The sequence below is a fragment of the Hirundo rustica genome, chromosome 1, assembly GCF_015227805.2.
Source record: "Hirundo rustica isolate bHirRus1 chromosome 1, bHirRus1.pri.v3, whole genome shotgun sequence".
Classification (NCBI taxonomy): domain Eukaryota; kingdom Metazoa; phylum Chordata; class Aves; order Passeriformes; family Hirundinidae; genus Hirundo; species Hirundo rustica.
This window is the reverse complement of record NC_053450.1, coordinates 135,596,660-135,614,437: the sequence shown is the minus strand read 5'-3', so window position 1 is coordinate 135,614,437 and position 17,778 is coordinate 135,596,660. Positions and strand designations below refer to the sequence as shown.

Sequence of the window (17,778 nt, the reverse complement as noted above, 5' to 3'; positions counted from 1 at the left end):
ATAGCTAAAGCAAGAGAAACAAATGTATAAAGTGTACTTAGGCATTTGTTCACAAGCTTGTGACTATCTCCAGAATCTTCTCTCATTTTGCTGTGTAAATTGCAATCATGTATTTATCTATATGGGTAAGCACTCAGTAGTGTTAAATGGTTGCTTATGGTTCAGATACCGATGTGCCTTTTATGTTTTAAAGGGAGTTCTTTGTGGAGGCTGCTGCTCTTGTCTGCCCTTTAGTGATGAGTTTCCTATCATACTTACAGACTTTCTCTGGGCTTCTTTTCCTCGTTCTGTATAGTGAGGTGGTGCAGGCAGTACTTGAAGTGCTCAAATTTTGGGAGAAATTCAGGATGGGTGCAGTGTTTCTTCTTTTCACTTCCCTGCCTTTCCTTCCTTCACAACCTGCAAATGCACAGAGAACTGTGGTGATGCTATTTTTTTGGTTTTTGACACTGTACTTTCTGATCTGATGGTTCTTTTGAGTGACTGCTTTCATTCTGCTAACAGGTTATATTTGCCTGTGTTAAATCATGAGCTTTTTCAAGGATTAGCTGAAGTGGTTGCCATATCAGGGAGTAAAACTCTCCATGTTGTGTCTGATGCAGCGATAGAAATGTGAAGTAAAAGGGCAGACGAGTAGGTGGATGTGTCCTTTAGTTTTGAACTTCTCTTGTTTATTTGTGACAATGCACATGGATCAAGTTACTGGAGTGGAAAGAATAACTTTCCTAGCTGAAATAGATAGAGGCTCTCAGTTGCCATGTCCATAAACTAACTCTCTCTCTCTTCATTTGCAGTTACGCTGTCTCACATCACACAGCTGGTTCTGAGTCACAACAAGCTTACAAGTAAGTGTGTTCCTGGTTTTGGACTTCATTGCAGGCAGTTGAGTAACATTGAAAAGCTGACACTGCTAGTTTGATACGGAGTGCAATGACACTATTAAGAGTGGTGCTTCTTGGTTAGTACTTCATTAAAAGTAAAGAGATTGAGGGTGTGACTTAGCCATTTTCAACATGCCTTTCCAGCTTCTGTACAGACCTGCAATGTACTGGAAGATCTGTAGTTCTCAGTCTTGTAACCAGTTCAGCCAGAAATCCATTTCCTACCATGGCTCTGAAGTCCTTATGTTAAGGTGAGGACTTCTGAAATTTTTAACTGTATCGAAACCAAAACAGTTTGCATTTTTGCGAGGGGATAGGAGATATTGAATTTGACTGAAGCAAAGCAAATTACAACTCCACCTCATTATATCTATAACCAAACATATATGAGCAAGGCCAACTGAATGTAAGCGTCAGGCATGGAAGTCAAGTAGCCCATTTCTGTCCAAAAAAAGGTGGTCTCATGGTCATACTGCACGCACCACCTTCAGGTTGTGGATCCTGCTTCCCACAATAAAGAAGCCCCTAAGTGAGGTATTGGTGAATAGCATGTCAAGAGCAACAGAAATGTGAGACTTAACTTGGTGGAGGGAAATACTAGACTGACTTTTGCAAGGCAAAAGTTTTTGTGGGTTTGGGGAGTTTTTTTGTTTGTTTTTGTGGTTTATCTACCAGTGTCTTGTGCCCAACATTCCTGCTTCTTGGTTGTTGAAATTCAAGTAGTGAGTTTAGTCTCACCCCTGTTTCTGTGCATCTTCTAAAGAGAAGTGTTGCTCTTGTTGATGTTGTATGCTCTTCATGTGTGCTAGTGGATTTCTCTCTAAACCAGTTCTCTTTTTGAAACTCTGCTGGAGAGATGAAATGGGGCGGGGAATGGAACCAGCGAAGTGAATGTGTGTTGACAAGCGTATTAGGGTGCACGTGCTTTATGGTGTATCTGAGGAAATCTTTACAAATTGAGATGGGTCTTAAAAAACACAAACAAAGTAATAAAACTCAACCTGTTGAACTCTGGTTACTTGCTGCATGAGCTGTAAGGTAGTATATGTTAAGTAAAATGTGTGAATTAATGCAATAATGTCACTATAGTCTCTGTGGATTTGCAGAGGATTAAGCACGAGGAAAATATAAATATCCTTAGATTTTAATGCATGAGCACTTCTCTGGATGCAGTTTATTGGGTACTAATGTGTAGCTTAAAGGGTTTGTAGTAGTAAATAGATAACATTATGGGCACTTTGTGACTGGCTGTGAGAACTATGAATTAGTTATTCAGGACCCTTCTTTTGATAGTGTAGTGCCCTCTAGAATGCCATCTTGCTATTTGTTTTTATCACACTGTAGTTTGCAAAGAAATCACAATTTAATTACAAGTGTGACCAACAATTTCCAGCCATCTGGCATATAAATAATGACTGATGGGTAAGTTAATGGGCCAGTTAAGGGAGGGAAAATCCAAAGTGCATCGCTGTAAAACATGTAGCTCTGTCCATTGTTTAGAAGGCCATGAAGTTACAAATAGCTTGAAGCTGGGAGAATGTTTTGAGAATGTTATGGTAAATTTTCTTTAAGCATATTGCCACCTGGCATCTGTTATCAGCCACTGGTGGAGCTGGGCTGTGGGGCCACCCAGCTAATGACTTCTGTGTGTTCCCTCAGGTACTGCAAGGAGATGGTTGTCTCTGAACTTGAGATTCTGAAAGCTGTGCAGTTAATTGTACCCAGCCACTGCAGCTTTCTCAGCTGCCTTTGGAGGGTTGCAAGCACCTTGAGATAGCAGTTCATTCTGCACACCTCTGTCTGATTCTTGTGATCAGACAGCTTATCCAGGGTTTGTTACCTTAGTGCTGACAGGCAGAGTTTCTCTCTGGTGCTGATTATTGACTCTGGTATCTCTCTCTGAATGGCTGCTTGCCTGGCACAAGGATGAAATGACTTGGAAATGTTACTCTTTGTAAACTTGACTATTCTTTGTCTGAGATTTGTAAAATTCCTAGAACTTTTGAAATCTGATGCTTTCAGACTGCCAGTGAATCAGCTCTTCCACCTGGTGCCTTACAAATTTTAACGTAGCTAAAGGATGAGCTCAGCTGAACACACAACTGGCTGGGCAGGTAGCAGGTGTCTGCCTTGCTCTGAGGAAGAGGAGATAGGCTGAAGTTCCTGCATGGAGGCTTGAATCATGGTAAACTCTGAGCTCGGGGAGGGCATGTGCTTCAGCATGAGCTCCGCACTGAAAAGCTGAGTAATTAACCTGTGTCCTAGCTGAGTCTTAGGTGCAGACCTTGCTGAGGGAGGGAAGATACAGTATAATAAGAAATATCCAAGAAAGATGTATTCAGGTTGACTTTAACCATTCGAGAAAAACAGAAAAATACAGTGTACCGTTTGCTTAAAGCAGTTTCAGTTTTCAAAATAGCGGTTTCAAGATTGCCATGACTGTAAGTTTGTGTTACATTACATTAAATCTCGGCCTTCAATTAACTGCTTTCCCCTAAAGTAGCCATCAGATCAGCAGGCTGCAAGTACATGCCTTCTCTCAGCCAAGGGATTCTGTCAGCCTTTCTAATTGCTGTGTTTGGGTTTCTTTCATGGGAAGGTAAGACCACTGCTTGTCCTGAGAAGTAGCTCATCAAGCCTGAAACTTACTCTTCTTTCACAAATGGATGTAGACACTTAAATAGACAGCACACATTTCTAAAAGGCTAAATTTCAAGTTCATGTTCTCATATTTGACACTGTTGACCTAATCTTTTAAGCTATGTAATTAATTGTCATAGCAGATTGTTCTTAAAATGACTAGGAAGCTGATGGCAGTGACACTTGACATGCTGCACTAAGGTCATATTAGCATCTTCTGCTAGTTTTCTGCCATTTAAATGAGTGTTCTGCTAGCTTTTTTTTTTTTTTTCTTGGTGTTTAGAGTAAATATGTCTGTCTGAAAAAAATAAATAAATGTAAAAAAGTGGTTATGCATATTTTTATGTAAACATACTTTGTATTTTTGCCATAAAAATATTAAAACTAAGTAAATTTTCATCAACAAGTATGAGAATTGTGCTGTTAAATCCATCATACTGCTTGGAATAATTCTGTGGTGTGGATTTTACTAGTATTTCCAGTTTGCCATTTGTACTTCATTTATGTGTCTGAATCATTCATTATCAGAAGTACTCAAGTCCACATTGATTTTTCTGGAGGATATTAAGCTGAATTTTTTTCAGCTATCTGGTGCTGTGCTAATGGAGGAATCTTGAACTGGCTTTCTCTGCTCTAGGTGATTTCCTGAAACAGCTCAGTTTGTCCTTTGCTGCTTGGTGAGAAGTTCTTGTGCTTCAAATCAGAAGCAAAACTCTCAGGGAAGCTAAATAGCTGTGATTCTGCAGTCTTTTTGAACCAAGTGCTGCATAAGTGAGAAAGCTAGGAAGATTCCTCTGTGGGGTCTCTGACAATCCAGTAGAAAGCAGAAGGAAAAAGTGAGTATTTGTGCTTTTTCTTAGCATAATGTAGACATAGGGGCCAGTGTGTGCTAGAGGGGCAGAGAGGGAGTTTGAGCCACAGGATGTACTATTACAGAAACCACATTTGATCAGTTTGGTCAGCCACAAATATTGTTTCTGCATCATTTGTGCAGCAGTAGTAATTTTTATTGGTATTTATGCTTCTGGTCTGTGTATTTCTAGGGCTGCTTCACTCAAGTTCAGGTGGAATGTAACTGAAAGCCTGCAGCAGTCTTGGCCACTTGCTCATCTGGTGACTGTGCAGGATGAAAGTGACCTTCAGGTGCTGGTGTAGACCTGCCTGTTCTGCAGGGCCAGCTGCCATGATTCCTCTGACATTGCTGCTCTGTGGTTCATTCTGGAGTAGCAGTGCCGGTCATGTGTTGAGGAATTTGTCGTAGAAGTTCTTGAAATGAAACTTTGGGCTACTTTGTTCAGAGCCCTTCAGCTAGAATTTTAGCTTTAGTAATGGTTTTGGGAGAACAGGCTGGGAGTTGCAGAATACTGAGATTCTGGGGAGCTCAGGTCAGGGAGAGGAAGAGATATCACCAGCATTGACTGTTTTATTCTGCGTCTTGCCCCATATCATTTCAAGCACGGCAAGGTAGGGCCCTGGGAGACTGTGTAAAATAGATCATCTGAGTGAGGATGAGGATTTTTTCCAGGCTGATGGTAGGGTCTGTCTATCACATGTCTTGAGAGCTCATAGGATTTGAGGTTTTAAGTATTTATTTACTTTATTTGTAAATTGATTGTGCTGGAACAACAAATGCCTACCTTTGACCTGAAAAAAAGTATCTTTACAGGCTGAAGTCAGCAGGTAGGTTAGGTTTCATCTTTTGGTCCCCTTGTGCCACTGGATTTGTAAGTGAGCAAGAACTGGAGTAGAACCAGCAACAAAAACTCACTTTCAAAAAGAGTACCTGTAGAGCATAAAAATGTGGCTTATGCCTTGTGTGCTTTTTCCTAGCAGAGTAGCTTTTGTGTGCTATTTTTACATAAAGTATGAAGGGATACTGAACCTTCTGGACTTTAGATAGGTCAGCCAACTCAAGGTATTCTCCAGCCACTTTAAACACATACAGAATTTCACATCCTAGTATAGGATGGGCAGTCCTTACTGGGTATGCTGAAGAAGTTTTGACAATTAAAATTCTTGTGCTATGTTGTGAATAGGAAGCGTGTTTGAAGAGCTTTCAGATACTCTGTTTGCTGTTATCCCACTCAGATGAGCACAGAGGGGAAAAATGCGACTGGAAAGCAGGCTGAGATATTAAAGGTTACTTCAGCATTGACAGCAGGTGTGAGTGCTGGTTGTCATTAATATGTGTGCAACTATTACGCTGACAACCTATTTTATTTTCACTTACTTTGGGATGTGCAGCCTTTGACTTGTAACTACTGTGACAATTGTTTGCGTTACCTGGCAGTGGTGGTTAATTAAGGTTGCCATCATTTGAAGAAATCCATTCAGAGATTCTGTCTTTTGTGTCGTTATCTGCTCGTACCTGGACTGTTTCTGCTGCCGGTGGAAGTACCAGTACTCCTGTGTTTTGTCCAGTAGAGGCCACTGTTTGAGTACATTTAGCAGTTTTTTTCCCGGGAAGACGCCTGTGTTCCTGGTAGCTGGTAACTATTCATCCCTCCTGGTGGGTGATGGTGGACAGAAACTTCGTTTTTGCTGTTCTCCTCAGTCCCCTTAGCCTCAGGTGATCCTGTGCTCACTGGCTTCACATATTCTTGTGCTGCCTGTAAACGATCTCAGAAGTTTCCTGCTATTCATAGCTCACTCCTGATGATTTCTATATTCTTTTGTTCTAGTGCTCTGATTCCTTATCCAGTACTATCAAATGATTAAATGATGAGAGGTCAGGAACAATTATTTTTTCCTCAAACCTCTTCTGTGGTGCCTGATGTTGTGTTCTCTGTCCACCTCTACCATTCTTCTGATCTGCTGTCCTGTACTGTTCTGTGATCTTTCCACTGCTTCTCCCTTGATTCTCGTGTAATCCTTTATTCATCTTTAGTCCCTTCCTTTTTGTGGGGTGATCCATTCGTTTTTTGCTGCTGGTTCCCATTTCCAGACCTAAATTTTGTTTGAATTCACTTTGTGCTCATGTCAGAATAGCTGTGTCTCATTGATCATTGCTCTTTTGACAGCCGTGTGCTTACCCTTTATCGTCACTACATTTTGCCTTCTTTCAGCAGAGCAGTTCAAAACTTTTCTTTTTTTCTGCTCACATGACTTACCACTTCTTTGCTCGGCCATCTCCTAAATTGTTTTTGTCTCTGTGTGTGACCAGCACAGAAGATTGTCCCTTTGTTGCTGTTAACCCTCTTGCCTGTGTCCTTGATCTTTTTTAGAATGCTGCTAATATCTCTTGGTTTAATTTTTACGTTAGGATGTCTCCTTTCTGAGTCACCTTTCTGGCTGTAGTCTATACCTGGATGTATTGGAGGTAGTCCAGAGACAGCAACACTGCATCTGCCTGTCTTGAATTCCTTCCCAGTCTAGCTGCTTTGTCTTGTCCAGTCTGCTGAAATGTGTGATGGTGTCTCCCACTGGTGTTGTCTGACACTTTGCATCTTGCCTGGTATCAGGTTATTTATGTAACAAATCTGCTGACTTACGGGAGGAGCTAGATGACTCTGTACTCTTTACTCTTTGTATCTTCTTCTATTCTCCTCTACTGTGTTTCTGCCTCTGCTTCCTTCTGGTAAGTCATTCCATGCTGTTGTCCTGACACGATATACCCAAAATGGGGCAGGTAATGTCTGCAAGGTGACACTAGGGCTGTGTCCAAAGCACTGACAGTGTCTATCAGCTGTGTGTGGGAGAGATGCTTCAAGCTAACTGTAAGCCTTTTTTTTTTTTTTTTTTTTTTTTTTTTTTTTTTTTTGGTAAGTTTTGATTTGGTTTTACTTCCTATATCTGATGCAGGGATCTCTAATGGGAGATACCTTTATAATGTAGTACACAGGAGGATGTGAAAAGGAGGAAAAAGGAGATCCTTTTGCCTTACTAAATATACATATGCCTTACTAAATTTGTGATGTGGGTTCCACTCAAATGTTTAGATTAAATACCTTGTTAGATTTTTCTTTTCTTCCTGAAAAAAAAGGCCAAACCTTTGATTCTGAGAAAATACAGATGGTAGAGCATTTTAATTTTAAACATATATAATATCAACTTTGCTTCTAGGAAGCATTAGGGGGAATGAAACAGAATAATGTGTGAAAGAGTTTTGTGCTGTAATGGTGCAAGGATACATGCAGAAAGTACCAAATTTATGCATAAATTAAATTGTCAGAGTTTGTGCTGTATGGCACCAAAGTCAGTTTTGCCCCATAAGTAAAGCAACCATACTAAAAACAACACTAGACACAAATCACTTGTCTTAAACATAATTCTTCAGAAACTTTTGTATTTATTAAAAGACACCTGCGAGCATATTAACTCCTTTTTTAAGTCTCAGTGGTTTTTGACATGTTACTACAAATTTCTTGTGTCATCACTTATTTCCCAGTGGCTTAAAATAGCTCTAATTTTTTTGTGGAAGCTCCATATAAATGATCATTCTCCATGTTTATATACAGGTTGTAATGGAAACTTATTGTAAATCCTCTTGCCACGCAGAGACTATTTTGCAGTTGGCATTCTCAAAGGAAGCGAACACTGCAAAAGTGAACTCACTTCATTAAAGACGTTAATTTTGTATTACAGAATTTGCTGTCTAACAAGCCAAGTAGATTTTTTTCTAATATGGAAGGACTGATAAAAGAAGGTAGATTTGGTGTAGATGGAGGGGAAACTGGAATTCGTTTTGTGTACTTGGTTTTGCACTCTACTTTCTATGTACTCTTTTTGTTCTTTAGTAGTCAGGTGTGTTGAAGTAGGTAACTACACAGCATTTCCCTTCAGACTGTGCATCATCTGGCCTTTTAACTTTTTCCTTTAATGTCCTATGGGGTGAAATAATTCCCTGATCTTGATGTGATGATGGGCATTGTGGTAACTGGTTGCTCATCTTGAAGTAATATCTCCTGTAGCTGGAAATGAAATGTACAGTCACCCGAAGCCTGGGGTAAGCTAACGTAGAGGCACAGGGAGGACTCTGTACCATACAGGCTTAAGGAGGTGGCTTTAAGTACTGGGTATGGGGAGCCCAAAATGGGAGGGAGCTTAATTCATTCCCAGTTCTGAGAACTGGAACAATAAACACGTGTACTGATTCTGCTTTTGAGCAGTGAGCTTTTTTACTGCAGCCTCTTCTGTGAGTGTATTTAGAGGACAGGCTGGTGTCCCCACTAAGCAGCGTCAGCACAGCAGTCTGCAGTGCTCAATAGGGGAAAGACTCAGTTGATCCAAGTTGCAGTGAGAAATAGGGCTATGAGCATTTCTGAAAACATTTCAATGGTGTAAAAGGCTTAAACTCCAAATACTGGCTAATAAGGCAAACTGAAAAATTTTTTAGACCCACTGAAAGCAGAATTTTGTAAATAAGCACTGCTAGACGCACTGGTAGATGGACACTTCTGAGTAAGAGGCTGAAGTGGTCTTCTCCTTTGAGGGTAATCTATAGTAAGTGTTCAAGGCCTGGTGTGCAGGACATCTTTGGTTAGTCCCTTTTGTAAGTTGCATAAAACATGTTAAATAGACTGAAGTAAAGAGAATATTGAGGATGGGAAAGGTGAACTTAATGAATGAACTTCAGATGGATTGATTTATCTAAAGCCAGCAACTGTGCAGTAGTGTGAAACTGAAAAGATTGTGCTTAAACAGTTCAAACACCTGAAAGAGACTTGCTGGCATTTAGTGATACTGTTTGCATTTGGTGGAAGCCTAATATTAAATCTCAACACTATCAACCAGTGTTCTTTGTCCTGCAGAAGTTATTTCTCTTAACCATCTACTGTTGAAGTATCAACACACATAGATAATCTGACCTGTAATAAGGATACGTAGCCTGTGTTCTTTAACTTTTTGCATTGTGTAACTCATGTTTTGGGGTTTTTTCTCCTGACTTAAATATAAGACAGCAAGTGTCTTGGCTGAACTGTTCACATCTCAAAAAGCAGTTACTGAAGATGAAGATGCTGTGGTTGACTACAGTAACTCAAAAAGCTTGGATAATATTTTGTTCTCTTCAAAATTAATTTGCAGAAATGAAGGGCGTGTTCATATCCACATTTTATATATATATATATATATATATATATATATCCTTATTCACACCATTCCTTAATGCTGTTAAGAATGCTAAAAGTGTCATATTGTTGTGAGCTATTTTGGCATGGTTTCACTTCTTTGCAGTTACGTGATGTATTTTTAACGTAGTAATCCCTTCTGAACCTCAAGCCCTGGCTTCTGGTATTTCTCTCCAAACTGTGACATCTTAAGCTCTCTTCTTAGAGAAGAACAGATCTATCCTTTCTCTTCACTAGATGTCACTTGATTCCCAGTGTCTTCTCAGTCTTTCTTGTGCTCACTGCTCTTCTCCTGAGACTCTGGCTTCTGAATGAAAACTGTTTATTGACAAATTGATTTGTTAGCACAGTAGCACATCAATGAGCTATGGTATAATTTAAACATGTTCATAAGAACAGTTTCATATCTGAGATGCTTCTGTGGATAGTTGAAATTAAAAAAACCCTGCTGGTTTCTGGAAAGAGTGAATGATTAAGGAGATGAGTTTGTTTTTAATGTTTTCAGTGTGAGGAAGATTAATATCCGTCTTTGGAAGAGTGAAGAGAGGGCAAAAGAGGGAACTTGAACTGCACAGTGTGTAAATTAAGTACTGTATGCTTCAGTTGGGATCAGGATTCTCTCCAGTTAGCTGCCAAGTATGATATCAGCATGCCTATGAATATTTAAAATGAAAACTGTTGTCTTCTCCCTCTGCTAATTCCTCTTTCATTTTGGTGAAGCTGGTTGCTTCTTTTTCTGTATAACAGAACTCTTGTCAAATTAATCTAAACAAGACTCTAGCTCTATGAGTACAGTTATATTGGATGCACAGAATGCATTATATATTTAGTATCCGAAATTCTTCCTCCCCCATGAAATGTGAGTAACATTTCATGTCTTTTATGACCTTTACACTAAGGGATCTTTACTCATGAAAGTTTCCTGTTGACGCTAACTGGATTAGCAAGTCCACAGAACTGAGTTTATTATATTATATAGTCCTCAGGTTTTACTTTAGTCTTAAAAATTAGGTTCTTGTTCTTGGCAAGAAGAGTCTACTTGGGATCCACAGTGGACTGATTGGACTCTGAAAGGTGTGTAATGAGTTCTCTTTACTCTGTATGACTCTTGACCAGCTTTCCAGTGGAACAGTTTAATGAGAAACTGGTGTAGTCGTATAAATCTCTTCTCTGTCAGGTACTATTTTAATAGCTCCTTTGGATAAATACTCCCTTAGAACCTGTAAAGGTTTGGAGTACTACTAAACATCATGTTCCTATGTACTGCAAAATTATTTCGTTAAGTAAAGAAACATTCTGAAAAAAACCAGAGATTCTGCAGCTATTCAAAGTTTCTAAGGATGTGATTGCCAAAGGAATTAATCTTACTTTAAAAAATTAAAATTCTTATTTCTCTTGATGTCTGATTCAAAGAACATTGACTTCAGTTGGAGGTTTTCTGTAGCCTTTGGATCATATTTACTGAGGAGATCACAAGCCTATTCGTGCACAATTTTATGCATAATCAGGTATTACAGATAGCATTTTTCAAGCAGCAGTGGGACAATGTTTATTTTGAATATTCAGTGTTAAGGCTTAAATGAACTGAAATGTTTAATGCAGTTTACGTACCATGTGTTGTTCTCCTGGAGACTTACATTTTTACTAAGTCATTTCACTTATTCAGTTGGTAGTTTATTGACCCTTCTGTTTTTTTTCATCTGAAGTTCCTTATCTAAAATGTTTGTTTCAAACTGTGAAGGAAATTTTGATACAGGTCGTTTTTGCCAAGAGTGTCTTTACTAAACAAACAAACGAAAAACTAGATTTCATCTTTTAGATAAAAGGAAATGGAGACTTAATTTCACAAACACCTGAGCTTGTTTACTCTGGAAATTGTGAGGATTGCTTTGTTTCCCAGGGCTTCACAGATGTTTGAGAAATAATCTTGGTGACTATATTCAGAAATAATGACTTTTTGAAGCCTGTGCATTTTCAGCTGTGTGAAGGGTCCTGCCACCACAGTAGGAATTGTATTGAGACCTGTTTGAATGGCAAAAGACTTACTAAGTGGAACTAGATGGAAAATTATGGACTTTGGTTTCTTCTTTTCCATTTCCTGTGCTCTTTGTCCTTTGTCAGAGGTTGAGTATAGAAAAGGAGCTGCGTTTGCATGTCAGTTCAAGGTAGTGGTATGAGAAACTCTTGAGTTCCTGCTTTGTGGGAAAGGGTCACATCTGAGACGTGGTTCCAAGCCGCTGTCGCTGATCCGGATGCTTTTAGTGAGATGCTCTGCAGGGTGAGTAGCTGTCCTGGGTAAAAGGTCTTTCTAACCCAATGCCTGCTCTCCAACTGAGGGCAACATCAGACTGCTAGTAGAGACTGTGTCTGTTGTTGGCTTCTGGTTCTCAGTGCTGAAAGAGAGCTAAGGCCCAGATCCAGGATACTCTAGGTGTGGAGTTACATAGGTGCTGAATAGTAGCGTTTAATTCTTCTTATCTATATTTTGGAAATATTTTTATTAACTTTTAAACAGTTGCTAGTTGTATAAGAATAACATGTAATTAACTTGCCTCAAGTGAACTGATGAGAACTTGATGTTTTAGTGCCTAAAGAATTGCCACTAACTTCAGGGCAAAAAGAGCATAAATGCTTTGAAGTATAACAAGTTGCCAATCCTTATTTCCAGAAACATGAACAAAATCTCTTATTCCTTGTGGGCAGCCTATAGACCCTGTCTTTCACTGTCAGCCGACTTTTGAAATCAAGGTGAAGTCTACAGCTGTCATAGTGAATCACTGTATGCAGTTTCCAGTATTGAACAAGGGGAAGATGTTCCTGGTCTTGTGAAGTGAAACTTAATATGAATGGGGCTTCATGATGTGACTGAAGCTCCACAGGGGAACACAGAGGCACTGGGCTGCCAAATTTTACTAGTGTTGGCTGAGGGGGAGTTGTTAATGACACTGGGCAGCAGATGGTCTTAGAAGAGTTGTTAAGATGCTGCAGATCGTACTGTAAATACGTGGGTGGATAGAACCAGGATGCTGTCAGTTCACTCTCACAGCTCATCATGAGAAGGAGACTCGAGTGGAACTCAGTTATTGCCAGAACATGAATGTCGCGGGGTTTGGCAGTCTGCTGTGTGTCTGGGAAGAGTTTCGCGACATAGTAGTGGGATGGTAGTTGGGTCGTGTAAAGTTGGTGTTGGGGTAAAATTCTGTAGGAAGACTTGACCCCCAACAGTTGGAAACAGAGAGCGTGATATGCCTAGTCAGCCTTGCTTGACCACCACTGCTCCTTACAACTGAAGCTACTGATCCCTTGCAGTGTAGCTACAAGATCAGTAAAGGAGTTAAATTCAGTCTTCTGATTTTCATTGAATATAAGAGAGAATTCATTTATATTACAAATGAATCTGAATTGTTGAACCAGAAAATAAACTATTAAGGAAAAAGTCCACTCTTCCCTGCCACAAGCCTGGTGTTGATCTACTCTTCTGTTTTTCCTTCTCACGAAATACCTCCGGGCATTCCATCCAAACCAAAAAAGTAAAGTGGTGGCTTTTCATTTCTGTTTAAGAGGGTAAGATACAAAAGCATTTCATTTAAATCCTTTGCTAAATATTTAGTCTTTTTTTCATCTCAGCCCACTTACCAATGCAGCTTTTGGTATGGCTTGAAGAAAGTAATGATTTGAAATATCCAAAGTGTCATTCACAACATGAAATACAGTATTTGGGGATTAAACAAATATATCAGGAGACAGAGATATATCTGTATTGTCTTTCTATTGTTAAAGCTTTGACTAAAATAAAACCTGCGTTTTCTAGTGTTTCTGATTCCTAGTCTTCAAAAATGCGATATCTGAGAAGATCAGAAACATGGTTTGCCTGTCTGTTGCATCTCATCAAAGTCAAATTATGAAGTCTAGTTTCTGAAAGGAAAATATTTTAATACTGGTAATTACTTTTATGGTGAAATATTGAGGCTGGAAAGAGCTGGATGATGTCAATTAAAATCCTCAGTTAACTTCTGTTAGGGAATAATTTAAAACAACAGTAGTGAAATACCCTTTAGTTTGTGCACTCACGTAATTCTTGCTATCATTAAATGACAGATAAGTATGGACCAGTTGGAAAATCCCTCTAAGGGAGGTCTTTTAAATGTTCAGATTTGCCTTAATGACTTTATATAAAAGCCTGCTAAAAACCTCCTGCAATGAATGTGGCCCTCAACAGTAATATTTATGTAATGTAATTAGAGTCTTTGTTAGGGATCCCATTATTGTTCACAGTGTAATTAGACTTGCAATCTAGTAAATGTGACATACTGCGATGTTCTGCTTTGTAAACATTATTGACTCCATTTTAAGACTGAGATTGCCTCATACCAACAAATAAAAAAAAAAAAATCATGGCCTCATAAAACCTTCTAATTATTTAGATGAGCACTCTGTGGATTCCTGATGCAAAGTTGAGACTGAACCAAGGTGAATATTGAGCACAGGTGCAAGCTTCAGTGCAGGTGACTTGCCAACATCCTCTACACCTCAGCTGGCTGCTTAAATCTCACTAAGTTTAAGGGGGGAAGAGGAGCAAATCTGAATAGCTTTTTAACCTGTTAGCACAGTTGTTTGTATTGTGTTTCTGCCTTATAGTTCATGTTTCTAGATAATGACAACCAGCTGTTGATCTGTTGGTAATCCACTGTAGCCACGTATGTGTATTGATCAGTTACTTTATCACTCATGGGAGGTAACTGAAAATGGGCTTGGCTAAACAGTTCTTTTAGGGCTGAATTTAATTTTTTTTGTAAATTTTGTTGTATCTTAAATGACCAAGAATTGGGATGCTAAATTGTTTAAGCGGTAAGCGGAATGGGTCATTGCTGAAAAGGAGGGGTTATTTAATGTTTATTGTTAATGAACTTTAGTACAACTGCTGTCTTGGTGTAACTACTTGTATCATTTATGCTTTTTCCATTCAAATAATGACATGATCCAAATCTCTCAGGCTCTGCTCTTTTGAGACCTGTGTGTGCTTCATGAATTGAGAGGACAGCTTGCTTCTCTAAGTCTGTAAGAACACTTGGCCTTGTCTCCCTCTCTCTGCACTGCTCTTTGTTAGTCAAAATATCTTACAGTTGTGGTAGTAATTTTTGCAGAGTACAAAATGAGTGCTCTCAGCAATGAGAACAGGTTCTAGATAGGAGACTTTTTGGATATAAACTTTGCTCTTATTGGAATAATGAGATGCTTTCTGTGCTGCAGCCACCGTACAAACGATGCAAACACCAGGTGTTGCTAAAGCATCTGTAGTCTGGGTAGCTTGCTCTAATTGCAGTCTCTCACTGTGAAAACTTTCCCACAGCTGTGCCAGCAAACATCGCAGACCTGAGAAACATAGAAGTGCTCAACTTTTTCAACAACCAGATTGAGGAGCTGCCTACACAGATCAGCAGCCTTCAGAAGCTCAAACACCTGAACCTTGGGTGCGTATCTTAATGCAAAACTTGGCTCTAATAGGGGAGTTACCAAATGTCATCGCCTCTGAACCGGTAACTTCTTATTTTTTGATAGTAAAGTTTCTTATGGAAAGTGGTTTTGAGGGTAACCTGGGAATTACGGCTTCACAGTGTTCAGTTAATATCCTGGATAAACAGAAACTTAAATGATCAAGCACTTAACTCTGGTATACTTATACCCATTTAAGGACAGCGGCAACTCATATTCATTGAATACTGCAGTCAAACCGAACAATTACTGACTTTTTCTTCCTTAGCCACTGCCTGTTAATTCTGTGGTTACTGTACAAGACTCAAGCTCTATTTCCTGTTCTCATTTGAAAAAAACATCCATGTTAATTTAGCACTTTAATTCCAAATTTTCAAAGTTGGGTTTATAGATATTTCAGTTTATATTAAACCTGTAAAAGTATGTATTAGATGTGGTGTGCATTTAGTTCAAAGAGCTAGTATTGACTGAATTTGTGCCATGGATCTTTCTGTTAAGTCTTCAGATTCTATATTCTGGTGATACTTTATTATAACTACAGTTGCAGAGGGTTTTCTTGAATTATTAAGAAAACAAATGTGAAGCATAAGACCTTCTTAAATTTAAATGGGCATATTAAAGTGTAACTATTTAGGAAAGCACTGGTAGGCGTAAGCTTTAGCATTATAGTCTTCTCATAGAAAGAATGTTAGCATTTTATAAATTCCAACTTCTGAACAACTTGAACTGAGCGTTTTTTACTCTTTCAAATACCAGATGATTTTGGCTGGGCTCTGTGTATTCTGCTTTAGATATTTTTGTAAAAGTGCTGATAATTGAATTGCGTCTTGAACTGTTGGAATGCCAATAAATGTTTTAATGATGATCTGAGTTCCCTGGCCTTTTTTTTTCGGTCACACTAGATCTCCAGCTTTCCTAAATATCTGTTTCAACCTCTGAATCACTTCTCAGAGCAAAAATTAATCAGGATTTTTTGTATTTTGGAGATTAGAGCCATATTTTTGGAATGGCATATAGAGGTGTTGCAATATATGAAGGACCATTGTTAATATAGTTCAAATACTAGTCTGCATTAATGAAAAAAATGTCATGCAAATGACCACTTGGTGTTTGGAACAACAGGCATTCAGGTGTGGGACCGCATTTGCCACATTCATGTATCATGTGGCATAAAATCTTAGAGATTAAATACTCTTCCTTTTTAATCCTCTCCTTTCACATGGTCTTCCAGGCACAGGATTTATCACCCAGTCTTAGCTTTGCACAATGGGTTCTCCTTTGACATCCTTGGAGTCAGTGACAAGGAAACCTTTTTGTTTGCTCTGGTAGGTTTTTCAGGAGACAGCCCAGAAACCCTCTTGTCATCTGCAGTTCATGTGTTGGAGGGCTTCAGAAGAGCCCCCTAAGGGAGAGAGGAACCTTGAATAACAGCAGAGATTATTTTTGGCAGAGTTTTGGCGTGGAAGGGTCAAGTGGTGTGGAAAGAGGGGAGATGTACTGCTGCACAGAAAGCTTAAAATGTCACATTTGGAAGGTAGGTGAGGCACAAGCTCAGTGTTTGAACTTCTGCAGGGATGAACAGTGCTGGGCAGCAGCTTTGAGCTGGTTCTCTGTCCTTCCAAAGAATAGATACCATTCTCCCTCTTGTCAGTAGGAGAACATTTTTTCCCTTCCTCTTTGTTGCTTGCAAAAGGGAAGGCCATTAGGGCATCTTGGTAAAAAAACCCTTTTCACTACCAGAAAATTAGCTGCTTTCTTTAGTCCTGTTTTATATAAAGATCTGTTTTTAAAGCAGTGACAATTCTGCAGTAGCAATAGTGGAGAATGCCTTTCTGTGTTTTAATTGCTAATACTACAGCAACAAGATTAGTTCTATGCCCATGATGGGAATTCTTAGTGGAGATGAAGGATTCCTGGAAGAAGTATTTTGTTTAGATTTAGCTAGATGTAGCTCATCTCTACAGGTTCTTGTTTTGTTGGGACTGGCTTATGCAAAAGGCATAAGGAAAGGTGAGGTTATTTTCTGAGTTTGTGAAAAAAAATAGTATATGTGCTTCTCCTGTCTTTGCTCACATGGTTATATGGTCCTTCTTATTTTTGGTTGCACATCTTGGTCAGTACTTTGACTAGAGTTTTTTATTGTTTTAAGTATCAGATATTCATACGTTCACATAACATCTCCTCTTGACTTCAGTTGTGACTGTTGTTTATCACTTCTGGATCAAAAGAGAATCAAATTCAGAGTATGTTTAGAGACAGCATCTGAAAGGTCATGTTTGTTTCCACTCTTCACATAAGAATAAAATCTTGTTCTTGACAGTAGTTACCTGTACAGGCTCTTTCTGAAGATGCCTCTCTTCTCTGTTCTGCTTTCAAACCTGGGTGAAAACTGAAGTAGGATCCATACACACCAGGTATATATTTACTGTACATGCAAATAGGGACAATATGAATAAGAAGCTGGTAGGTATTTTTTTCTATTCATGTGATAAACAGCCATACATGAACAGTAAGGTTCTGTGAAGATCTCTCCAGCCAGCTATGGGCCTGCCTTCATTGTTGCAGCAGCTCTAGTGATTATTTGGATCACCCTGTTCAAGCTCTTTGAGGTCAGAGGAAAGTTACCATATTTTCTACCTTGTCTTCTCCAGGTTATCAGAGAGATTGCTTGTTTCTGTTAGATGTCCTCCTGTTGC

At 39.1% G+C, this 17,778-nt stretch overlaps 1 protein-coding gene across 2 annotated transcripts in view; it reads left to right on the top strand.

Annotated features, from left to right (window-relative positions):
* Positions 1–17,778, top strand: part of RSU1 (Ras suppressor protein 1) — a 103,036-nt gene that overhangs the window by 7,364 nt on the left and 77,894 nt on the right. The window contains exons 3-4 of one of the 2 annotated variants that reach the window (XM_040086278.2): positions 795–845; positions 14,940–15,060. In XM_040086278.2, the coding sequence (XP_039942212.1) occupies positions 795–845; positions 14,940–15,060 (172 nt within the window). The remainder of the gene's footprint in view (positions 1–794; positions 846–14,939; positions 15,061–17,778) is intronic. The other variant, XM_058420767.1, reaches the window with a different exon arrangement.